This window comes from Saccopteryx bilineata, chromosome 2 (assembly GCF_036850765.1).
Source record: "Saccopteryx bilineata isolate mSacBil1 chromosome 2, mSacBil1_pri_phased_curated, whole genome shotgun sequence".
NCBI classification, from domain to species: Eukaryota; Metazoa; Chordata; class Mammalia; order Chiroptera; family Emballonuridae; genus Saccopteryx; species Saccopteryx bilineata.
Window position 1 is genome coordinate 57359626 of NC_089491.1, and position 26857 is coordinate 57386482.

The 26857-nt window shown below is 38.0% G+C and overlaps 1 protein-coding gene across 6 annotated transcripts in view; it reads left to right on the plus strand.

The window, feature by feature from the left end:
- Positions 1-26857, plus strand: part of TRPM3 (transient receptor potential cation channel subfamily M member 3) — a 542782-nt gene that overhangs the window by 254137 nt on the left and 261788 nt on the right. For all 6 annotated transcript variants that reach the window (XM_066257103.1, XM_066257105.1, XM_066257106.1 and 3 more), the window contains exons 2-3: positions 10095-10174; positions 11454-11658. In XM_066257103.1, the coding sequence (XP_066113200.1) occupies positions 10095-10174; positions 11454-11658 (285 nt within the window). The remainder of the gene's footprint in view (positions 1-10094; positions 10175-11453; positions 11659-26857) is intronic.

Here is a 26857-nt window from a genome sequence, read left to right on the forward strand (position 1 = left end):
TCAGCATCTGTGAAATCAGTCACAGAGTACAAAGATGCAGATATTTCTGTACCCTAGTAGAAGCACAAGGGCTTCAGGTCTGTCTATCAGACTAAGCCACTGACTGATGTATAATTTTCGCATGATGTTTAACCTCTGTAAGCCCCAATTTTTATTTGTATAATTGAATCTTATAATGCCTTCCTTGGGAAGGTACTGTGAATATTGCCATCCCCATGGCATAAAACACTATATGTGAAAACATCCTGTGAATTGTAAAATACTCTATAAATACAACATATCATTGCCAAGCAATAATTAACTGATTCATAATGAGGAAACAATTTTTCAAAGAAATGTGGAAACATATTTTTAATTGTTTATGGAAATTCTAGATTAACATTTGTGAATATATCCATATTACTTCTACATAAATAATCTGCATGTGTTTAAGTATAATTTTTACAGTACAATGTATTGGTAAAAGAAGAGTTTCATTGGTAATCATAAAGCATAATTTATTGAATCTTTTCCCAGTTGGATGATAAAAATACAACCTAGTTTAACTTTATGTTAAAGTATCTATAACTTAAGTTTAGAGGGTATTAAATGAATTTTAATACAGGTAATTCCAATCCATAAAAAGTTAGTCCCCAAAGATGACTTATTAGGAAGAAAAGATTGATATTCCCATAGAAAGTATATCAGCAGAAGGAAGAAGGTAAATGTCCTAGGCAAGGCTACAAAACTCTAGTTCTGCTGTAAGAGACCCAAGAACTGTATTTGTGGCAGAAATTGGCAGCAAATGATTATAAACTTGAAGTAAAAAAATAAATAATTATGATATTGTATGGCTTTTCCCCTAATGGATGTTTGAGCAAGGTCCAATATGAAGCAGTAGTTGTGGTGACTTATTCTATCTAGCCATGTCCCTCAAAGAACACAAAGTTTTGTGCAGAGTTTGAAAGAACAAAGAGGCATTTCCTGAGTACAGAAAGAGGAACCTAGAATTGCAGGTGAGTGGAACAGCGTATTCCGAGGTTGAAAAGTGTGGAACAGATTGGTGCATTAGGGGAAAAAAATCAATAATTTAGTTTACTGGAGAATATGTATTTGAAGGTTTGGAGGGAAATTGAAAGATTTCAATAGATACTTCCAGAGCCAGAAGCCAAAGGTTTCAAACACTGAACTGATCTGATTGTGCTGGAATGGGATGCCACCAAAAGATACTGCCCAGGAGATGGCCTGATGCCTTGTTTTAGGAAGAACATATGGTGATCAGCGTGTTCTGGAGGCAGCTGGCTTTGTCATGTTTCTCTAGCATTGTTTCACTGTAAAGGTCAATGGCACCTTTGAACATTGGAAAACACATTACATATCTTTCCATGCACTAGAATAAAAACAAGAAGCCTGAGTGACAGTTAAGAGAGGTTGATCCTGTGTGTCTCCAACTTCAGTCACTTTTGTGATACCATCGTATCTTTTATAAACAAATTCTTTTTAACCTAATGTATTAAATATTATTGATGGACTCATTTCTTTACAACTCCAAAAAAGGAAAAATGTGTGTTCCTAAGCAATACTATTTGTTAAGTTGCAGATATAGCCATTGTTTATATGTTATATATTAATATAAACCCAATTATTAAAAGAAGAATGCCCATCTGGATACCACCCTAAATTCTACCTTAAGAAACATGAGTCCATCTGATGCCATCATTTTATGGGTAAGAAATTGATGTTCAAATCAAATGATATGCCTAAGTCACCTATGTTTGCCTACCATGTTCCAAACACAGTTGTAGGTGCTAGAGAGATAACAGTAACAAAACAGAATATCTGCCACCAAGAACTTACATTCCAGTGGGGACACAGACAAAAATCGAACACATAAAGACATGCATAATGGCAGGTAATGTGGAGGGCTGAGGGGAAAGGACAGGAAATTAAAGGACTATAGAATGACACCGGCTGCCTTTAGATGGTGTGGTCAAGGAAGGTCTCTCAGTGGTCTCACATGTGGAAGGAAGGAGTTGTGGGGTTTCTGAGGACAGAACTCTCCAGGTAGAGAAACAGGGACAAAGGCATTTAGGTGAGAAGTTGCCTGACATTCTTGAGGAAGAGCCAAGACGGAGTAGTGATGGTGCCATGGTTCCATCAAGCCTGGCTCTTAGAATTACCATCCCCTCCCCCACTACCCCATCACACAGACCTCCTTTTTCTAAACTAAGGGTTAACCAGTGCACATCAATTCCAGTGCAGCACCTGTTTTATTGGAATGGAGCCACACTCATTTGTTTACATCTCGCCCAAGGTCGCTTTTGTGCCCCAAGAGCAGAGTTGAATGTTGCCACATAGTCCGTGTGGACTGTAAAGAGCCTAAATTATTTATCATCTAGCCATTTACATTAAATGTTTGCTGACCTCTGCTCTATTTCATGCTTTGTTTTTGTCAAATGTGAACATCACAGGAAAAAATAATTTGGGCATCCTTATAACAATAAAATAACATTTTCCATGTCAAAAATCTAGTTTCCACCTGTAGAAAATATGATTCTACTTTTAAAAATTGAGTTATGTACCAGTGGAAAATTTTTAGTTTATTTGAGTGTGTGTGTGTGTGTGTGCTTATTTAATGATGAATTGGAAGAATAAGGGAATCTGTCATTGCATAAAGATAAGAGTGAAGAATAACCACAGTTTACCTTACACATATAGTTTCCTCTTGTTAGTATTCGATCTACATTCTCTCTAAAGTATATCTGAAACAGGCAGGTAATATAGCCTGTCAGGAATTGCATTGTTGGATGATAACCAAGATTAAAAAAAAAATCCACATGCACAATGTGGCTCAGAGCTACAAGTCTCTTTGGAACTAATTACCTGCCCAAATCAAAGGATCTTGAGATAATCTGTGACCTCATATGAAAGAATTGCTGTGCTGATTTTAACTGAGGCCTTCTTCTCTACTTAAAATGCTATGGTTCTAGCGACAATATTTTTGTCTTTGGTATAAACAAAGTTTGTAGAAGGCACCTCATAGTCTGTCCCTAGAAAATATTTCTAGAAAAGAAAACAGGAAAAGCAAAAACTAAGCAAGACTAGAGAAAGAATGGGGTAAAAAATATATATGTGTGTACCATATTTAAATGACACAGTATATATCTGATTGAACTTAAGATTTTAAGTAAGTCAGATGAAGGTTAAAGTAGTAGCATGACCCATTTAATTAGTTTAATTAGCTTTCCACTGATGGACTTTAATTTGTTTCCAGATTTTTTTTGTATTATAAATAATGCCGCAGTGAACATCTTCTCGTGCTCATCATTCTCATGGTTCCTTTAGAATAAATGGCTAAGAATGCACAGCTGCGTACAGAGAAGGGTGTGTACTCCACTAAGGCTGTCACTGACACTGCATATTATTCTGTAGCCACCCCCTGAAGGCAGGTGAAGGGACTTTCTTCACGGTGTGTTTAATGCTAAAGCTCAGTCTGATGTTCATGTTTTCTCACTGATCATCATGTTTTCTCAGTTGCAAGACACTAAGTAACTTATTGTTCCTCCACTCTGGGAAAACTTTGGTAAGTGAGAGACCAGAAAATGTGAGAGTTTAAAGGAGATCAATAATAGAAAAAGCAGAGAGGTAAGGAGAAGGCTAAGGATCTAATCCAAGTTTGAAATAAGGTATCCGGTTTACATTATGACCCTCAGTGTGTGTCCTCATGACACATGCTAGGCACTTTTGAAGGAGATTATGAGCAAATGAAGATCAAAATAGCATAGCCCTCGTTGGTGTCCAGCCCACTGACTTGATCATGAACACCGCCTCTCAGCTCTAACTTCTGTCTGTAGGAAGAGTTCAATATTTTGTAGATGAGTACTCAAATATTCACTTATTTAAAAAGTATTTTTGCCTTGTTGAAATTTGAGAGGTTTTTTCTCCCAAGTCAGTTCACTTTAGTTAAGAACTGCTATTATACGAAAACTTCACTCTGGGATGATATTTGGAAGAGCCCGTTCTATAAGCTGGAACCCCACATAAACACATCGCAGCGCCACTGCTTTTAGTCTACATTCATGTGCTATAGTGGTCATAGCTCATTTCTTTAAAAACAGGGAAATGGGAGTGTAGGGTTCTAATCACACTTCTGCAATTGTGGGAGAGAGGCTGCAGGAGAAGAGTGATCAGACAAGTCTTTTTATTTATTGACATTTTAGAAGTCGTGGAAGGTCACTGGCAAACTCCAACTTTATTCTACTTGGGCTCATGTTCAAGGACCAAACTATTCTTTTGAAATGTCCAGTTCTTAGCAGTTCCTCTTTAAAGAAATGCTATCATGCCATTCTTTGGGGAGGAACAAACAATGCGGCTTGTGTGTTCAACCCACTTGGAGCATTAATACACTGTTTCTTTAGAAGGATTTGCTTTCCAAAGTTGAACTTTTCAGGACTCAGAACACCTTATCACACTTTCACAAGCCTTCTCTCTGAAAATGGAAAAAGAAAAGCGGGGAGAGCCTGTCAGGACTTGTGCCAGTTAAATCCGATCTCTCTGGGGATTTGTTTGTCTTCTGGCGTCAGATTAGATGTTCAAATCAAGCAGTGTTTGAGGCTGTGAGGGAATGTCCATGGGGTTCTTAGTGAGGCTAATCCCAAAGCAGCACATTCCAAGGGGCTAATCTGCCCAAGTTCATTGCTTACTTGAAACGTCTCTTGGGGGAAGAGCTGGGCAAGTGACTTTTTTTCCAGTGGGCGGTCATAAGAGCATTATTAACGGGATGACCAGCCCCAGACGCAGCAAAATGAAAGCAACAGGAGCTGCTCGTGGGACTGCCTCTTCCACCACCCAGAGTCAGTGCTCAGGTAAAATGATTTCAGCTCACTTTCCTCTTGCTCAACTTCTCAATATTGGATCTGGGGACCTAGAGAAGGACCACAGGAATGCCTGGGGAGATGTGAAGATCTTGAGGGGGAAAGCAAAGGATAAAAATGAACAGAGGATTTAGTACCTTTGGGTCTTTGAGGCTTTGTTCTGATTAGGACAAAATGTACATTGAAAACATGAGAGCCTCAAAATGAGGACCATAATGAAATTTTGCTCGTAATGTATTCCTACCAAGTTAGTGGACTCTTTTTTTACTCTTACAATTACTGGTCTGGGTTGTTGCCCTTCTTTTGAAGTTACCTCTCTAAAGGTTGGAATGCAGTACCACAGGTCAAAATTTTCTGATTTAATATATACTCTGTGTGTGCACTTGTGAACCGTGCCTGCCTGGGGAACTTGCTTCTGGAGCTAGGTTGTGTGGGTTGTGAAAAGGGTCAAAAGTAGTTTGGGAGCTAACATTTGTAGCAGAGCCTTTGTGAAAAAAAAAGTTGAAACCTGCTTAAATGAAACAACTTAATTTTCAAAGCAACATATTTACAGCTTTTTTGTTTGTTTCTATCATTTTCATGTTTTATTGACTGTACATTAGACTTTTGCAATTTACATTTACTTTATTCTTTGAGAACAATCATTATACTTTGTTCAAAATGTGAATGTCCTCGTTTTTTGTTTTGAGTAAGATATTCTTTAATTATTAGCCTTTGAAAAACACTTCCTTTTACACATCACACATGACTGATAATGCAGAAAGACAAGAAAGAGCCTATCACAAACTCAGTCATGGTGATGTGACCATTCTACCTTTAGGGGAAAATGTACATAACTGATTTTCTATGGTAAGAGCACATAAGACATCCGAAGTAGATTTTAAAAGAGAGTTTAGGACACTTTGTCCATTGAGGTTTTGCTTCATATAGGGTCAGCTAGAAATACGGCATGTCAAAACTATTTCATGCTTTCTAACAATGAGGATAGCCATTCTGAACTAACTTAGTTCTATGTTGAAGTCAAGAATAAAGCCTGACATAGAATAGTTCAAAGACTTTCAACAAATAAAAAGGAAATTAGTTTAGAGAACAAGTTAAACCATGATTATATTTCAAATATGCCTTCTCCAACAAAATGACTTTAAAAGTCTAATATACGTCCACACTGATGACCAGAATAAAACCACAATAAAGCAAAGACCACAATAGAGCATAGTAAATTATGCATGACATTTTGTAGCATTTCTAATTCATGTGTTATACATGCATTCTTTCTGTTATACTTTTCTTCTCAAAAAAAAAAAAGAGAGAGACTCTGATTCAATTATGAATGATGGAAAGATTTTTTTTCCTCCTCCCAATTTTTTGTTCCTTTGCAAAGAAAATGGTTAATCTGCTAATAATAAGAAATAGTAACTGATTCTCAATCTCTTTGCTAACAATAAGGTACCTTTCTACCTTTTAGAAGGTAGTTAAGTTGCTAAACTGCACACAAGTCAAATTACTTTATAATTAAAGACTAACAAACAAGTTGACAATCTGTGGTAGGTTCACTTTACACAGCATCTGAGTAAAACTTTCAGGGCTCTCCAAGTTGAAACTGTGGTCTGTGAGTGAGAGAAATAATGATGGTGCTCTTGAAAAGTCTAATCTATGTCATGGACCCCCAAATTTTCACATTAGAAGTCCTGTTGTGATTACATTTCTTCTGTTGTAGTTATTTTAAAGATTCTCCCCTTTGTTTACTTCTTTCTCTTAATCTGATAGCTTCCTGATTTCCCATCTAAATCCCTTCCCTCAAGGAGAGAAGAACAAACAGATAGCACAGTGGGGACTGGAAAGGGGAAATGAGAAGAGGAAACATGCGAGTGTGAACTGGTTCTAAGACATGCCTCTAGAAGCCCAGCTCTCTTCTAAAATCACCAAGGCACTTCCACGCATGCCCAGATGGCACTGCCAAGATCAAGAGGATTTAATGTCAATAATATCCAATTTGGGGAGGCAGCTTAACAGAGTGGGTAGGAGTGTGAACGCTAGAGTCAGATTTCTCAAGTTCAAACTATCTTTAAAACTTATTTGGTGCATCTTACTCAGTTTCTTCATTAGTAAAATGGTTACAATAGTAGTACTTCCCTCACAGTGTTCTTAGGAGGCTCTAAGGAGACAATACATATATGATACAATTTCAGGCACATAATGAGCCTTTAGTAAAGATTAGGCGTTGTTATTATGTATTTAGTTTCTACTAAGTACCAGGTGTTCTCCCTGAATCATCCTCTTTGATTAATACAACTCTCCAAAATAGCTGTGATTATCCTCATATTATAGAAAAGGCTCTCGGAAATGAAATAACTTTTCTACATATCTTGTTAGTGGTCACCCAGGCTTTCTGAGAACATATCATCCCCAGTGCAAAGTGAGATCAATCTAGATCCATCTGCTGCAGCAGTTTCATAGTGCTCTCATCTGAAACTTCATCTGGACTGTTAGTACCAGAACCAACCCAAGACCGATCCCTCTGTTTGAAGTACAACCACAATTCTCAAATCATAATCATAATAATTCCATGTTCCAAGCATTATTGTTGTGCCCATTTTATAGCTGAAGAAAACTGAGGGAAAGGCCCTGGCCGGTTGGCTCAGTGGTAGAGCGTCGGCCTGGCGTGCAGAGGTCCCGGGTTCGATTCCTGCCAGGGCACACAGGAGAAGTGCCCATCCGCTTCTCTACCCCTCCCCCTCTCCTTCCTCTCTGTCTCTCTCTTCCCCTCTTGCAGCGAGGCTCCATTGGAGCAAAGATGGCCCAGGCGCTGGGGATGGATCCTTGGCCTCTGCCCCAGGCGCTAGAGTGGCTCTGGTCGCGACATAGTGATGCCCCGGAGGGGCAGAGCATAGCCCCCTGGTGGGCGTGCCGGGTGGATCCCGGTCGGGCGCATGCGGGAGTCTGTCTGACTGTCTATCCCCGTTTCCAGCTTCAGAAAAATACAAAAAAATAATAATAATAAAATGAAATAGAAAACTGAGGGAAAAAAAGAAATTATATGACTTTGTCCATGCTGCTGAGTGCCGTTCACCCTGCTTTTTCTAACTCCAAACCTCATGCTCTGCTCATGACATTGCCATCCCGCTTTTGCTCAGAGAGTATTGATCAGTACCCTCTGAAATTCCCAGGTGCTCCCCCAAAAGGTCCTTCTGAATCCTAGCCAAAGTGGGCCACAGATAAAAAAGGCAGTGCACTCTTTTCTGCTCCCCAAGGTGTAGGGAAAGTTGGTCTCAAATGTCCAGTGAGGAATATTTTTACCATCTTTCTGCCAAGAGATGTTATCAATGAAAGTATTCAGTGTCTAGGAAAAATCACAGCCTAAGAATAGTTTAATTTACAGGCTGTTTAGAGAGATAAAAACTGGTTGTCATCTACACTGCTAAGCTCCTACCTGGTGCAAAGATGTAGCCACAAGCTTTTCCTACATATTTGAAAAGAAAAATCTTTGAGAATAGACACTGGAACTTTTTTCATACCCAGCTGACAAATAGAACTGCAAATGTTGCATTTGTGGTGTGAGGGTGCAGAGGGCCACCTGGACCCAAGGATCTCTGAGACATGGCAGGTGCTCCTTCCCATGTGGGCAATGCATAAACAAACACTCAGAAATTATGTGGCCTGATTTTGACTATGACCGAAACAGGATGCTGTTCTTTTATACCCTCAAGTATCCTCTGTTGCTACTGTAAAGTGTACGCTGTCATAAGGTTAGACAACCCCTGCCTTCATTGCCACATGCTTGTGGAAACTCTTTTGAGAGAAGGGGGAGATGCACAATTAAGGGGTGGAGGGCTAACCAGACCCTAGCACAATTTATACAGACATTTGGGTCCTGGCAGAGTCAATATCAATCAGTGGGGGCTTGTCACAGTTAATACCAATCACTGAGACAGGCCAAGTAAACAGCTTCGTTACTCTTTGGCCCTGTATATTTTAAGAGTATGAATTTAGTCCTGGTGCTGGGTTAGGAAGAAGATGATACCAGATAGAAATATCATTATAAGTTACTATAGCAACTTTCATCTTAAACACTTAGAGAACTGTTGAGTAGCTTACTGGATTCCATAAGAGACTCCTCTGCTATTTCAAATGCTGGTAAAGAAAGGGGTAAAAAGATGCAGGGTGGATACTCTGCTTTGGAACAAAGATGGTACAGTTTTCCAGAACTGCCTTTATCTTTCTGGGGGCCCAATCTTAGTGGCCAGACTTCTGGGTGCACAGTTCCAATAATGCCCTTCTAAGAAGCTTTATTTACTGTGCTGAAAGACATGTGGGATGCAGGAAAATATGCCATCTTACTTCCTTCCAAAGGCCTATCTGTGAAATTTTGGACTGTGATGAGGACATTTATCTTCCTTATGTATCTATTTCCTTTTCCCCTCTCCATATTTAAGCACTGCTAATTTAGATTTTAGAAAAAGTATGGCAATGGAGTAGGGCTTTTCAGTTATGTAATTCCTTCACCATTTTTCTTCCCTCTACGAGGAAAATCTGTCAGCCATGAAAACTATACTTGTTTAGATATATGCTTAACCCTGAACAAAGCAAGGTTTAAAGGAGCCAACTTCTTGCACAGTCATAACTCTGAGTAAAACTTTGATTTCCCCTAAAATTATTGTTGACTGGAAGCCTTACCGATAACATAGTCAACTAATACTTCTTTTGTTTGTTCTGTTATTATATACTGTGTTCTCACAATAAAGTAAACTAAAGAAAATGAAATGTGATTTAGAAATTTGTGAGGAAAAGATAATACATTTATAGTACTTATTGAAAAAAACCCACATATAAGTGGACTCACATAGTTGTTTTGTTCAGGTGTCAACTGTATATTTTCCCACAACTGAAAAATTGTCTGTAGGGTTGCAAGCATGCTGCTCTATATTTTTTATTTTCTCTGTAAATAGCACTGTTTTTCCATCCTTCAAAAATCATAATTTTGTATGTAGTTCTATCATTAGCTTTTTAAAATTATGATCATACTCTTTAACTCTCAATATTAGAATGTTAAACAACTTAATCACCATGTTCTGAGAGTGAATGATTTTTTATATGCAGTGTTTGTATGTGTAACCACAATTTTAGTTCAGTTTATGAAATACTAGACAACTATGTGATTCTGAAATTCTACTGCCTAGTCCCAAATACTTAAAGATGATGTTCACCTTTACTCTTCTGCTTTTTTTTCTGTGTTTTTTTTAGGCTCAGAAGTCCTGGATAGAAAGAGCATTTTATAAAAGAGAATGTGTTCACATCATCCCCAGCACCAAAGACCCCCATAGGTAATCTCACTATCTTTACAATATACTGAGAACGTGAAGTAGCAACAGTGAAAACAGGACTTCAATAGTAACCACTATCCATTACATGTAGACCAATGTGAAATTAAAGATTAATTCCATCATGTCTGGACATCTTTGAAGCAATCATATATATGCACATCAATTAATATGCTATCTCTGCAGTTAATTCTCTAAGATTCTATACAGAATAACAGAAATACCATTGGGGAAGGAATTAATCACTGTATCTAAGAATGAGTTATAGACTACATTTTTAGTACAGCTACTGGTTTTTCCTTTTAAGCATTTTATCAAAATGCTTAGTTTGTACCAGCATGCTTTGCTCTAGTACAAAAGTGATTTTTAAATAAATGACTCCTAGATTACTAATTAGACTGCAGACTTTCAGATTCCTATCCAAGCATATTTTTAGTATCTCACTTACCTTCTTGAAGATCAGCAGAATATAAGGTGGAAAGTATTTGGGATAAAGTAACATATCAATGTCTGGAAATGCCCTTTTGAAAAGGCAATGTAATAAAATAGTTTAAAATATAGACTGTGTAACCTTGAGCAAATTACCTAACCTTCAAAATTATAACATTTTACCTGTAAAATAAATGCCACATTGTTAGCATTCAATAATTGGTAAGTATGTATCAGTGGTATTAGTAATAATTATAATAGTGGTGGTAGTAGAGTCTGAAGGACATTTTTATGCTGCAAGGAGCAAACTTTGTTTTCGAATATCTTGTGAATAATTCTTTCATTGTTTCTTCAAGAACACTTAAGCTGCAGAATTTTTTTCCCTCAGAATTGGCTATTTGACAGTGAATGTCAATTTGGAAAAGACAAGTTAGGCTATGACTCACATATGAGTGGGATTCCTCATTTAAATGTACATGTTAAAATCCTTCCCTTGAAGCTGTTCAGTGTCCTTCCTGCAAGAGTTGATAGATGGGAAGAGTGAGAAATTAAAAAACCTTCAGAGTTTTTGTTCTCAGATTCCAATCCTGAACTATATGGCAGGTGTGAAAAGGTGAGTGGAGGAGGACAGGAGACTTGTTACAGCTTATACAGCTAGGAGGGGACAGAAAAGGAAAGGTATATATGCCAGGTATATATCCCTAGTTTGCCATTTGCCTAATACAACCACATTATGGGATTCCACCTGATAATCGACTCACTGGCTTGCTACTGTGTGTAAATTCTCTTGCCTTAAGTATGTATTCCAATCGTGGGTAATACAATGAGTTGACTTTGACCTCTTATGTTATAGGTGTTGCTGTGGGCGTCTAATTGGCCAGCATGTCGGCCTCACTCCCAGTATCTCTATTCTTCAAAATGAGAAAAATGAGAGTCGCCTCTCACGAAATGACATCCAGTCTGAGAAATGGTCCATCAGCAAGCACACTCAACTCAGTCCAACAGATGCTTTCGGGACCATTGAATTCCAAGGAGGTGGCCATTCCAACAAAGCCATGGTAATCAGAAAAGCATTCAATCACTTTCCAAATTCTGTCTCAAGTCCTGTAAAAGAATGATAAAGAGTTGGAGATTTGGTTTTAGGATCTAGTCCCAACTCTGCCATTTCCTGGCTGGGTAACTTGCTGCAATTACCTTGCCTTCCTGTGTCTCTGCTCTTTCTCTATATAAAATGAGGCAGACACACCTTCCTCCAAGGATTTTAAAACAATTAGTATGAGATCAGACACATGACTATTATTTTTATTAATAATAAGAAGTAGCTTTTTACCCACTACTTATTGCTTTATTTTCTGGATGTCATCTGTTAAGACATGTTTCTCTAACTCCTTTGGTAAAAATATCTTACCAGTAAGTCTCTCTTTTGTTCTGTTGGTAACTAGCATTTCTCTCGATTCAAAGCAGAAATGGTCATGCCAGACTATTTTCTGCTCTGTTCTATCAAAGATCTTGACATCCAAATTGAGTGCTTTCCTCCAGGCAGCTGTGTTCAATAATGTTCTCAATGGAAGAACTCCATCTGAAAAGCATTTTTCTTTGGAAAATAGCCTTTAGAAAATAAACACATTTTACTTCTAAGAATTGTCACATCTAAATTTTGGTTTTCATCATGGACCTCTCCCAACTTGGCTGTCATATTTTGCCAGAAGGAAAGTATATCCTGTGTTTTGGAAATTCTTGAAATGCTATATTCCAACAAGCTTGCTTCTGTTAATAAAAAGAGTTTGTCGAGCATGGAGCAGTTAGAGGTGGCTGTTCTTAGACATGCCACAGAGGTTTCCAAGTTTGGAGGAGAAATTTTGCTTAGAGAAACATCCTACCAAATGCAAGAGAAGTCACTTCACACCAGTTACAGGCTAGAAATGTACAATAAAGCCACCTCTCTTGTCTTTTTCCTTTTCCCTCCCCACTGTAGTAGTTTCTTCACCAAGAATAGCTGACTGAGCTGTTCTCAGAGTTCTTCCCTAAAAAAAAATTTATTCTGAGCTATATATTAGATTAAAACCAGTGTTAAGCAATATTGTAAAGAAGAGGATGCTGTGTGCAACCCCCAAAAGAGAGAAAGGGTTGGTCTTGGTCTGCAAAGAGCCGAGGGAATGAAAAAAATGGTAACTTCCTTCCACGTCCACTTAAAGGATATATTCACCCACCCCGGATCATTAAGGGTTCCCGACTCAGCACAGTCCCCATTCACAGTATGGATGGTACCATATACAGTGTGGGTCCTCTGAAACAATCCATGAATTAAAAGTCATGTACATCCTCCCAATAAGTAAAGTACCACAGAAGATGAAGTGGCTCAGTAGGCAATAATCATTAGATTGTTATAGCCAGTGACTTCACAGGGTGCTTGAATGGTGCAGCTGAGCACTAAGTCACAAGCTCAGAGGCACATGGTAAGCTTCTGGTCATTATTTCCACTGTTAGCCTGCAGCATTTGTCCAATATCGAGCTCATAAGTAAGAGTGTCCCTCCAAAGTGATCACTTGGGGAGATTCTAATTACCATGATGCCGTCAGTGACTAGGATGTGTTTTGGAGACTGATTTTATACAAATTATAGATCACAAAAGAAGAACAACCCTGTTTTTAATTAAATAATACTTTTAACCAAAAATTAATTTCAAGTACCTGCAATTCAAAAAATGTAGGATATAGTCACAAATGACTTCTGCTAGTTTTTAAAAAATTACATCTATTGTCTGAATCTAAAGTTTTCCACCACTGAAAATTCTAGAAGAATGTAGTTCGATAGACAAAAGTGCAGGATCTGGTTGCAGACAGTCTTAAGTTTTCCCCAGAACCATCATGTAACATGGGAAACGGTAAGTTCTCTGGACCTCAGTAATTTATTCTATTATCCAGGAATAATAATACTACCATCATAAGTACTAAATGATATGTCATATATAAATGCTTTGGCACAATATCACTTGCTACATAATAATATAAAATTAATTTTAACTGCTATGTTTATTATTATCATTATTATTTGCTTCAGACTCTAAAATTTTTTTAAAAATTAACAGAGAGAGAGAGAAAGGGAGGAGCAAAGAGAGAGAGAAGCATCAACTCATTGTTTCTCTTTCGTTGTACCATTGATTGCTCCTCATATGTGCCCTGACTGAGGCTCGGATCAGGGACTCCAGGCTCTAGCCAATGACCCACAGCTTGAGCTGGCTTCCTCGGTGCTTCGGGGCAGCAGGCTATCCACTGCACCCCGTGCCAGGGCTGAAAAAATATTTTTATTAACACTTTGAAGGACATACATTTGGATGTATGTCTTAGAATATTATTTAAGAAAGTTAAATTATACTCTTTCTGTTAACCTTTAAAATAATTCCAGTTTTGGTGCCCTTGTCTAATGGTTGGGCACAGACTTTGAAGCCACATTGCTGGGTTGATGGCCTGGCCTGTCACTCTTCAGCTGTGTGACTTTGTCTAGTTGACTTAACTTTCCAGTGCACCAGTGTAAAATGGAAGTAGTAATTCCTACTTTATAGGGCCACAGCAAGGATTAAATCAATCAGTATCAAGTAAGTGCTTAGAACAGTACCTGGTATTAAAGCTAAATGTTTTGCCATGTTATTACTCCTACTAAGAGTTCATTTACTATAGTTATAAGAGAAGCTTTTCCATCAATTAAAATAAGATGCATAATCTTGAAGTCAGATAGACTGTATCAGATAGAGCTCACTCTCTTGACTAGCTAGAAGTCTTGGTTAAACTAGTTAATTAGATGAGCTTCAAGATTTGTTATCTATAAAGTAGGCATGATTGCCTTATGGGATGTTTGTAAGGTTTAGAGAGAATATAAAATCATCTAGTGTAGAGCTAGTACTCAGTATATTCAGGAAAACCAAAGTGATGGTGCAGTGAGGCAGCTTCCTTTACCTACGAAAATCCAAAGATATCTTCAAATTTTTCTGCAGGAGTAGCAGGCTCCATATGTTGGCATTAGTGACAGTCACTGTCAGGAAGCTGCCACTGTGGGCACCAGCTCATCACTGACCAGAGATATGTGGCTTATAACTATCCCCTTATACACTATTACCTTGACATTGAATCAGTCTTCTGTACCTGCTCATTCTAGCAAAACAAAAAGTGAAGTACTGTTACCTCATTGTCCTCTATTTTATTTACTACACACCTCAACAATTAGACACCCTCTGTGGGTATAGCACTTGTGCCTTTTTTATGATAGACAAAGCTAAGATTCCTTCTCATTATATAATTTTCCTCTACCTGACATTTTTTTCCTCCTAAAAATTTCCAGTGAATTTGAGAAACCCTTAGAAACCTGGAGACTAGAACCCCAAACATGTTTGTTAGAATGTATATCCTTCAAAGTATTGATCAAAATAGTTTTATAACTGCTTCCAGGGTCCATAGTAAATAATAATGACAACTGTAATAATAGCAACTAAAATTAATTGAACATCTAACTATGTGCCATGTACTTATATATGTTAGTTTATTTCATGTTTATGACAGTAGAATTATTTCTATATGGAAGAATAATATACTAAGGCCCAGAAAAATTAAGTAATTTGCCTCATGTCATACAGTTAATATATGATATATGTATATTATGATAGTTAACAGTAGAGAAAAAACTTGAAGATATTCAAGTTTCATCCCTTTGTTCTAAAAGAGAGGATACATATGGACATGGGACTTTAACAGCCCTCCCAGGCCTCACATAGCTCTATGGAACCCAGAGCTGTCTGTTGGAAAACAGGTCAAGCAAGGCCAATTGCATGACTTGTGGAACCCAGTGGAAAATAAAAATGTAAGCCCTCAACAGTAGCAGAAAAATCAATCCTCCCTTCCTGAGGCTGACAGTCCCAATCTTCAGTGGATAGGAAACCCCCAAGGGACTGCCATCTCCCCACTGGAATGTGCTCAGTATCTGGTGTGAATGAGACTTCCCCCCAACTTGCCTATAAAACACATCATGGCACTACCAGCCTAAGGCAAGGACAGCCAGCTCCTTGCCCTGCCATGAAATACTACAAAGCACATACCCAACTCTGATCCTTTCTTTCTCTGTACCCAGCTCCCAGCCAGGCATATAGGGTGATATGGAACCTAATCTTGTCTACCCCGTGCAGTAGGCTGGAGAGGGCAAGCTAGTCTGGCAGGGATGCCAGAGGCAGGAGCAGGTAACTGAGGTCCCATCCCAAGGAGGCAGTGGGAGGTGGGATGTGTGACTATGGACCATGTGTGAGCCGAGGCTCCAAGCCCTCGGCACGTCCTTCATTGTGCCATCAGACTGCACTTACAAACACAAATTCAATGATAACATTGTTGAGAATTTCAAGACAAGTGCAGAGCATTAAACTTTAAGCATTGTTCTTCTGAGCAATGTGACTGCACTGAGTTTAGGTCTCACGTACCATACGTAGATGGTCTCGGAGCAGTCACTATGAGGAGAAACTGTTCTTTTTTAATCTTATCAACAAACAGAAGCCAGTGTTCCTTTTTATTACAATCAAATAGTTAACAAGTGGGAGTCCCTGCTATTCACCAGACACAATGCACATTTTGTCCACTTAGAATATTTTTCCTCGAAGTATTCTAATTCTCCTATCCAGACAAAGGAGTTGAGTTGTCTGTAAGTCATATGTCTTGTTTCATCAGGCAGGGTGGTCATTCTGCACCAATCGAATCTCTTGTCCTCTACAACAAACAAGGACGCAGTTTAGACAAAGGGAAAATCAGCAACTACTATCTGTTAAAGAGTGCCAGCCTTCAGATGGAAAGCCATGATTAATTATTTGCCAAGTTTAAGTTAAGCAGGTCAACTAACTTAATATGTCTTTGGTCCCCTGGTCCAGCCAAGAATGTTGGAAAGTTGAAATGGTTTTTAGCAAAGTGGTCAAAAACTCTAGAGGAAAGGTTAACTTTGACCTTCACCAATTTTTTTTTTAAATAAGGTATAACATTAACTTTTTACTCTAGGACAGCCCAAGATGAAGTGCTTGGATATCCAAAATGCCCATGTGATTGGTCTAGACAAAATGTGAGGCACACTCTGCTGGAGTTTGGTAGAAGACACAGTTGGAGAAAAGAGAATCATTATTAAAATTGTTTTAATTTTTATAAAAATTATTAAAACTACATCTGCTCAGGAACATTGTATACCTGTGTCACCACATAAGTAGTACAGCATAATGTCACAGAACGCTGGACACCAAAGAAACGGTTAGTTCTCAGCTTGGAGGCTCAGGATCACTGGGGGGCGAGGGGAGTCCTACAAATACCCATACAAAGAGTCCCCCCAGAATCCCCTTCATTGGTCTGGGATAGAAACTGACATCTAAGGATTTGTTAAAAGTTAGCCAGGCTATTCTACTGTTCAGCCAGCCTTAAAAAATACTAAATAATTCCAAATCTCTCTACCTGTTTTATAAACGAGGCAACTGGTGCCCAGTCAAGTTGAATTATCTTCCAAGAGTCACCCAGTTATTTAATGACAGATAGTTCACAGTTCCAGGCTCCTCAGGACTCCCCATCAGTTCTGTTTCTTTATCCTGTGTACCTGGTACACACCTTAGTCATGTTTCAAAAGGAAGCTAATTATTCTTATATTTCTAACTTTTTATAGGATTCTAAAAACTTTGTAGTAGAGGTATAAAATCACTATTATTTGACAAGCTTGGTTAAATGTGAAGCTGTGGGCAGGAAGCGTTCTTTGTAAAATTACTTCTTAGGTTGTAAATAGAACCACTTTCTGAGCCCTTCCTAGTATTTTGTGGTATTCCATCCTCAATTCCCAGGCTTGACAAGCCCTAATGAAATAGAAATGAAACCAGCTACTCTCACACATTACAGAAAGAAATAGTGACACAGGAAGGAGGCATTCGAATCTGACAGTGAGTGACAGTTCCCTTCTCTTCTCAACACCAAGCCACATATTACCAAACTGCATCCCCCCACCAAAGAAAAAGAGGTATTCCCGGGAAACCTGAGAGTTTATATATAGATGCATCATAAAAGTTAAAACACAGGGACCAAAAAAATAAAAATAAAATAAAAAGGATCCTAAGATACAAAGATACTAAAGCTCTGGTTTTGGTGTCTTTCTACAAGGGTGGGTTCCAGGTAACTTTTCAAAACTGCCTTAAAGAACAGTGGCAAGATAGATCAACATCAGACATTGGGTCCTTTCTCAAATACTCTCTTTCATCTGGGTCTAAGGCGCTATAGGTTATTTAGAAAAGGAAGCAGTGCTGCACTTGATGAGACAGCATCTTATTTACTTACTAATCACCTCTTATATATACTGAGCTGACTTGTGGACAAGTATAACCTAATTAAGGACTTGTATTTAAACCTGTCAAGTCACCCACATAATTCTCAGGTGTTCCCTTGTTGTTTACTCTGCTTATTAGATCAGGTTGAGCTGCTTATTACAGTTTTCATATCATTTAGATTACTATTCTTATGCCTCATGTTCATACTTAAAGCTCTGCCCAGATGAAAGTCTTATTGTCTGAGCATTGTGGGTAGAGGGCCAGAGGAAGTCAGGAAGACTGAGGGGGAGGTACAAGGCTGGGGGTGGGGAGATCTGTCAGCAGCATGGCGCCTACAGCTTTTCACTCTTAAAATGCTTTAGGATTGAATTTGACTTTTAAAAGCTTGTTGTACTTTCAATATGCAAATTTGATCTGGGAATCATCACTGACTGACACGCACCAAATATGAGATTGAATGAATCCCACTTAAAACCAAACAGCTAATCGCTAGCTAGACTATGGCTAACTAAGCAGCTTTACATTGATCAAGTTAAGATATTGAAGCGGTTCTGTAATTGCTCCATTGATTTCCAATTTTTGTCTTGTAATCTAGGCCATTGAACTGACAATGCCTTTCTGAAACTTAGAACAAAACCAGAATTTGTCACTGAAGCTTCTGATCCCAAACATAGACCTACAGAGAAGGAAGAACCAACCTTTCTCAGGGAACCCATCGTCCCCTCTAGAAAATTCTTATATCCTTGCTTCCAGAAAATTTTGTAGAAAATAAGTCTGGCAGAAAAATCTCTGGGACATGTTCATATTCTCAGTGAAGTTTTATAATTATTTCTAAACCTTTTGCTTTAGCCTATCAACACCCAACACCTGGGAGTACCTGGTTTCTAACATTGAAGAATTACAAAAATATGGAATAAATTACAATGGCATCTTCATTTCCAAAGTGCTCTAAGTCATCACACTAGGAATCTGATAACAGTGACACTTCACATTTACAGTGAAAACATTTTTTTCTGGGAAGCTTTTATATGTATCAAACCACCAGATGTATTAAACTCCTGCTGCAAAGCAGAAGGCTCTGTGGACTTTAAAAGCTGATTTCAGCAAAATCGCCTCAGATGTGTGTCGCAACACATTCTCCTTAGCAACAGCTTTAATTAAAAGTGCTCATTGAAAATGTAGCTACAAAGAATTAGAAAATGAAATGATGCTCATCACATTTCTTAAAAGGAAGGAAAATAGGGCAAAACATCCCTCTACAGACTTATAAGAAAGGCATTAAAAATACTGATAAAATAGATTTTATCATTAGTAGTTCCATCACTCAGAACAAGCACTACTCACAAATCCTAATTGATTATTTCCAAGAATTAAAGGTGGTTTTGCAGTGTTAGGAGTAGAACTTGCCATTTACCATTTCTCAGAGTGCAGAGTGTAGCCAGATTTACTGTTCGGCAGTTCTTTGACATGTTCATTTACGAAGCTAAGTGAAGTGATGTGGGTAAAAACTTTGGGCTAAAGAGGTGACCGATTAATTTTTCAAGCCAAATTGCTCCTCAGAAGCTCAGGTGCAGAATGCCAGAAGAAAGTTATGATTATTTTTAAATTAAACAGCCTTTTTCTGTTCTAAATGGTACTGGCTGCTTCCCTCCCCTCCAGCGGTGGGCATCATAAGGGGAAAGAGATACTGTCTAGTTTGTGACACCCCTGTGATGTCAAGTTTAGTACAGAGTGAGGTCGTGGTCAAGTCGAATTCTGCTTTGAGAAGCGACTAGTAACATTTCTAAAGATGAATCAATCAGAGTGGTTTTAGGAAGAAAACTGTAGTAAAGTCACCTTCTAAACCAAAAGACCTTTAGCACCAGGCAGAACAAAAACTCAAGAGTTTTAGTTACTGAAACCCCCTGCCATTTAAACAAAAGAAAATTTTTACTGTTCTAGTATAGTCTCAACTTTAAATTTTTCATTCAAAGTTTGAGGTTTGGAACTCAAAATAAGTATTCCTGTGAAATTTATACTATATGTATTAGCCTCCAAAGCACCTAAGAGTATACCAAATAGTAAAATTTCAACTAGAGCAAACCTCTATTTAATGCAAAGCATTCTTGAGATGCATTTCGAAATGTCATCAGCTCATTCATTACAAGGTTTTCTGTCAGTCAGGGGTATTAATAATCAAAAGGGGAAAGGAGAGGTAACCACAGACATGGGTAACTTATTTAAGCTCAGTTTATCTCCAGATATTAAGAACTGGGAAACTATAAGAGCATATGATGAAAGATGTGTTAGGTACATCAGAACAGCTGTAGCGTTCTACAGGAACTTTTATATGAATGCCTGCACCAGTCTCTCTAGATAGCTCAAATAATTGAGATACAAAGCGCTACTGTGAAGGCCACACTCATACTCGTTAGAAAGCCAAAGGCAAGTTATTTAAATTCTTTTGTATGTCAATGATATTTATAAGGTGAATGCTTATAACCATCACCCAGTTTACATGTATAAGTTTCTCTTCTGTATAAGTTTCTTTCTGTCCTGTGAGATGTCAGGATCATCCCTGTTCACAAGAATAGGTGCTCAGATTGGTCAAATGACTTACAAAGCCACTATCTATTGCTAGAGAGTGATGCTGCACATAATTGGGAAATCTAGAAATGGAAGCACATGTCACCAAATCAGAGTCATGCCCAGGTGACAAAATTTAATGGACTCATTAGGAGGATTCCTTTTTTTGTAAGGTGATCCCTGAGCAGTTAATGAGCTCATGAGAAGACAGTCAAAATTGCTTATGTTGACATCAGAAATAGCTCCTAATTTCAAATCACATTGACCACTTTGCAGGAATTGACTAACAGGCACAGTCATTGATGACCTTGAAGCTGCTGAGTCAGCACAGGACTGAGCTGTTACCGTATTTCCCCATGTATAAGATGCACATTTTTTCAAAAAATTTGAGGTCTAGAAAATGGATGCATCTTATACAGTGGTTGTAGACTTTTTTTACTTGCATTTCCCGCTTTTTCCGCACTTGTTTTTGTGCTCATTGTTGAAGACCATGATTCGACATCAGACACAGATGAGGATAAGCTAATAATGGGAGTTTTTACAGTGACGAGGAGTTCTATGAATTTTATGATGAATAAAACTTGAGTTCAATAACTTTCTATAATACATTTTTTTTTCAAATTTCAGGCCCCCAAATTAAGGTGCATCTTATAGATGGGGTAATACGGTATATTGCAAACACCTGGAGAGCTTACTGAATAACCTGATTTTATGGGTATAAGAATATAATTTTAAAATGTAAAACTTTAGACATCATAAAATATTTTATCCTTTAATTTTAACTGCTCTCTTATCCTCATGTTGAACTAAAATCTTTAATTTCCATAACTGAATTCTTCTTTTAAGTGAGGTTTTATTGAACCAAGAATGCTAAACAAAAGACTAGTCTTGGGATGGAGTCTAAACCATCGGCAGCATGGGTAGGTAGGAATGACAGCATGTCCACTGTCCAAAATTTAACAAGTGTTTTTATGCGTCAAGTAGGGGGGAAAGAAAAGGAAGAGGTATTCTGTAAGAATTGACATGAACTATAGGCAAAAGAGTGGGAGACAGTAAATCAGGGCCAGCTCAGGGATAGCAGAGTCTCATAAAGAAATATCCATTGGCCCTGACCAGTTAGCTCAGCGGTAGAGCATTGGCCTGGTGTGCAGGAGTCCCGGAATCGATTCCTGGCCAGGGTACACAGGAGAGGCACCCATTTGCTTCTCAACCCCTCCGCCGCGCCTTCCTCTCTGTCTCTCTCTTCCCCTCCCGTAGCCGAGGCTCCATTGGAGCAAAGATGGCCCGGGCGCTGGGGATGGCTCTGTGGCCTCTGCCTCAGGTGCTAGGCTCTGGACGCAACAGAGCGACGCCCCAGAGGAGCAAAGCATCGCCCCCTGGTGGGCATGCCGGGTGGATCCCGGTCGGGAGCATGCGGGAGTCTGTCTGACTGCCTCCCCGTTTCCAGCTTGGAAAAATGAAAAAAAAAAAAAAAAAAAAAAAAAAGAAATATCCACTGCTGCGGATTGGCAGTGGGAAGCAGTCTAGAAAGACTATGTGGAAACAAGTAAAGGCTCCATGACTTAGATGGTGCCTGGCTAAAATAAACTGTAGATATAGCCACCTGCCACCTGAAAATTAATCCAAAATTCCAACAGGCAAAACAGGAATGTGAGAAGTCTTTCGTTAGCAGGTCAGCAGCCATTAGCAGACTAGTGGTTCAGTCTCTTTCTCTCACTCTCCTGCCTCTCTTTAATTTAAAACATCTCAGAATTATCACTCAAAATCATTGCATTAAATTGCTAAACAACAACATAATAAAAAGAAACAAATTGACTTGTTTAAATATTTTCTGCCTGACCAGATGGTGACACAGTGGATAGAGCTTTGGACTGGGACGCAGAGGACCCAGGTTCAAAACCCTGAGGTCACTGGCTTGTGCATGGGTTTATCAGCTTAAGCATGGGATTGCTGGCTTGAGCGTGGATCATAGACATGACCCTATGGTCGCTAGCTTGAGCCCAAAGGTCGCTGGTTTGAAGCCCAAGGTCACTGGCTTGAGCTCAAAGTCTCTGGCTTGAACAAGGGCACTCAATCTGCTGTAGCCCCCTGGTCAAGGCACATATGAAAAAGTAATCAATTAACAACTAAGGTGTCACAACAAAGACTTAATGTGCCTCATCTCTCTCCTTTCCTGTCATCTGTCTGTCCCTATCTGTCCTTATCTCTGTAAAAATAATAATAATAAAATTCTTTCTTTTTTTTCTTTTCCCTTATTTACCTCTTATTCTCAAAGAAAAGGGCAAAGTAAATCACAAATAATGACTAATATCAAAGGACCAGGGACACCAATATTTATGTTACTTATCAAGGGCAGCTGGTAGTTAATCATATGATCCTTTGTATAAGAATTAGTTTTGATCAAATGAATTAAGTGGGTAGAGAGATACCTGAATAGCTTATCAATGACAGTACCTTCCTGTTCTTTATGGACTGATTTATCCAGCATTTTCTCTACTTTTCTCTATGATTTCCTTTTTATTTTTGAAATTGAGAGAGAGGAATTAGAGAGATAGACTCCAGCATGCATCCCAACTGGGGTCCACCCAGCAAGCCCCCTATGGGACTGATGTTTTGCTCATCTGGGGTGCTGCTCCATTGCTCAGCAACCGAGCTACTTTTTAGTGCCTGAGGCCAAGGCCTATGGAGCTATCCTCAGTGCCTGGGGCCAACTCATCAAACCAATCAAGCCATGGCTTCAGGAGGAGAAGATAGAGGAAGAGAATAAAGTGGGGGGGGGGTAAAGAAGTAGATAGTTGCTTCTCCAGTGTTCCCTGACCAGGAATCAAACCCAAGAGATCTACACGGCAGGTCAGTGCTCTACCACTGAGCCAATTGGCCAGGGCCTTCCCTTTGATTTTTATGTAAAATATTGAATGTTCTTTCTTTATTTTGGCAGAATGATAAATCCAAGACACACTATTTGTACCCTTTTGTCTGGAAAGGAATTGTAATCCTTGCTACTCATTTGGTCCCTGGGGAGCTAGCTATTCAGACATGCCAAACCTCAAGCCCTATTCCAGACCTACTGAATCAGAACCTGCATTTCTGACATTCTCCTGACACTCCTTCTGGGATCATGCATGTTAGTTTGAGAAGTACAGCTCAACCTAGAGTTTCCAGTGCAGCAGTAACTCTTGTAATGGATTAGTGAATGGTTAATTATCAGAAAACTAACTGAGTTTTCTCAGCATCCCTGAGTTTCAGTGTCCTCATCTGTAAAGCAGGAAAATTGAACTAGATTATTTCTAGTTCCCTGATTGCTAACATATTTCTAAGCTCCTTTTTATTTCTAAGATTGTAACTACTTCATATCCAGTAGTGAAAAAATTATGGTCAGGTCAAACATAGTTCTTTCCCTCAAAGATATTGCAACATGGGGAGATAAAATTGACAAGTGCAAGAAACAACCAGAAAAAAAAAATCTGACTGGATTGATTGAGAGTTATGTAGAATGGATGTGAGATTGCATTCTCAGGAAGAGTCAGTGGAAGTCTTTGACCGACTAGAATGATTTAAGCAGATTAATGGGGAGGAACTGTTTTTCTAGAATGGGGAAACAGCATTAGCCAAGTACAAAGGAGTAGGGAAATGATTCTAAATAAGTAGGGTAAAGCCAAATTATGGGAGACTATGACAGGCAGAATGTCATAACAATTTGAATCGGAAAATATTATTATCAAAAAGGATTTGGGGAAGAAGTCTGCCTGTTGGTGTTTCATCAAGAGCACAGGGTTAGAGAAGAAGCTGTTAGGACAGTTAGCATATCCAACTGACATCTCACTAAAGAGCATTTGCTCTTAAAATAGCAACTGAAGCAATAGAGGGAAAGGCCTGGTGGAGAGCATCATTTTGAGAAATGGATCCTTAGGACTGGGACACAGTTTGGTTGTAGGTGAAGGAAAAGAGGAAAGGAGAGAGAGGCATTTATATTTTGGAGATCAAGAGCAAGGACTCTGGAGCCAGACAGACCAGGGTGTGACTCTTAACATCACTACTTGTTGAATTTGAGAACTGATGGATCCTTTCTGTCCCCTATCAGAAAAATGAGGATGATATCAACCCTCTCGTTATTGGAAAGCGTCCATGAAATGATGCATTGAAAGCACACAACATTCATGTGCCTAGAAAACAATTAATACGCCAGAATTTGGGTTTAAGGTTTGGGGTTTGGGGATTTTTTTTCAGTAGAGTTTAAGAAAGTGAGAAGCAAGAGAAATATGTGAAGAAGACCTATGAACAATGTAATCTTACATAGGCCAGACACTGAGATCTTTCATTTCTCCATCTCTTCATAAGACAGAGAGCTGAGGACAAGGTGATGTAAGATCATTCATTCCCTCACTGGAAATTTTATTAACTGAGTAACAAACATTCTGTGATCATAAACAAGCTTTTCTTAATTACTAACTAAAAGGGTTATGCTAGTTCAAAAGGAATTTCAACATATTCATTAGATTTGTTGGTCATTTTCCAGTGAACTGCTCACATGATTAATGAACTGATTCCTTACTGGTAACTTTAGAAGACCCCAAAGCAAATTATTTATCAAGTGAGACATTCTTAAAAAAATACACTTGGATTATTATTACCAATTGGTATGAATTACTGAATTTTATATGTTATTTAGCTAGGTTCAGTTTGCTAAAATTATTTTATAATTTCTTAGTATGAATTACAATCTCTTTTCATACAATATAAATTAATAATATATACATATCTGTTTCCAGATACTAAGTGTAGCTCCAAATCTTACATTATTTACCTGAATAAATAAAATGTATAGGTAAGGATGCTTAGAGAGGCATACCAAAGTTCCAAAAGCCATATATCCTAACTACTTATCTCATTTTTCAAAGCATACTGTTCTCATATATGCCTTCTCTAATCATTAGAACTATATCTTAACAATCTTTCAGAAATGTTAGAAATATTATGCAAGGGGCAACATAATTTTAGAAGTATCTTTATACTTTATATGCTTTTCTATATTTAAAAAAGTGTAATTTATATCTCAGAAGAATGTGGCTCATTTAATTCGGTTGTTTTTTAAAAGGAATAAGAAAGTGATACATTAAAGTTTGTGAATAAGAGAACAGTAACTTGAAGAGCAATATCTTACCATCTCTCACATTAAGTATTCTTGGTTTGTACACTTAGGGAGACGTCTTGAGTCCCAGTTCTACTTTATTTTACTACATATCCCTTTCTGGAATTAGAATGATAGAAATTCAATTCAGCAGAGCCACCAAATTTTAACTACTCAAGTACAGATTCAGTGTACAGGCAGAGAAAATATTTTATTCTTTTATCTTATAGTATTTATTATCTAGATATTTTTCTTATAAACAATCGCTCAATAAGATAATACATATAAAATAGATAATAAGCTGTAGTTAAGAAACACTTGTGTTTGTTTCCAGTACTGCAATACCCTCTCTCCAGCCCCAAGGACATGAATGTCGCAAAAGTATACATTGTTGAAAATTTCTGTTGCTAGTTATCTGAAAGTTCTTGCCCTCTGCATGAGAGTTTGTGCACAAAATATGCCATTTTCATATTGTAAACTTCAGTTAAATTCTACTGATATAAGTACATAGCTAAAATCACCAACCTTTACTGTTTCCATTCTGGAATTGATTTTTGCTAAATAGAGCACATCAATAAAGAACCAGCTTATTAGATTACAACATTTTTTTAGGTGTCTGTATATGTGTACAAAAACTTTAGCTTGTTGGTATTGCTTGATGGTGCAGTTTATTTTATCAAACAGCTGTCATATGTTGAGTGTTTTTGCCTCACATAACTAGAAATATTTAAAATATACTTTAACAAAAGAATTGACATGGTTTTGAGGTTTTTTTTTCCAACAATGACTCCTAGATCTAAAAATATGGCAATAAATTGTCATCTCCTGGTAGCTTTATTTATATATCCATCCAAAAGTATGTTTGTATGATCATATGCAGTTCTAGTGTTTTTGTGGTTATGCTACTTCAACATTAATACTTAACAATTCCAGAGTTAATCAATCCCTTTCCCTTCTCTCCCACACAACATAGAGACTTTAGAATGCTTTAACTCTGGTTACTACCATGCAAATTACATGCTATATTAATTCGTGCTTTATTTCTTACCTTTTCCACCACAAGTTACACATTATTATCATTCCGTATTTTACAAGTAACTTTTTTTTAGATTTACCGTATATTTGCTAATATCTTTGTTTACCATTTTTTTCTCATATCCCAGATCATCTATTTGGGGTTTGGGATCATGTAACTTCTACCTGCTATATATATAATTTTACATTTACTTCTATGAAATCCACTAGA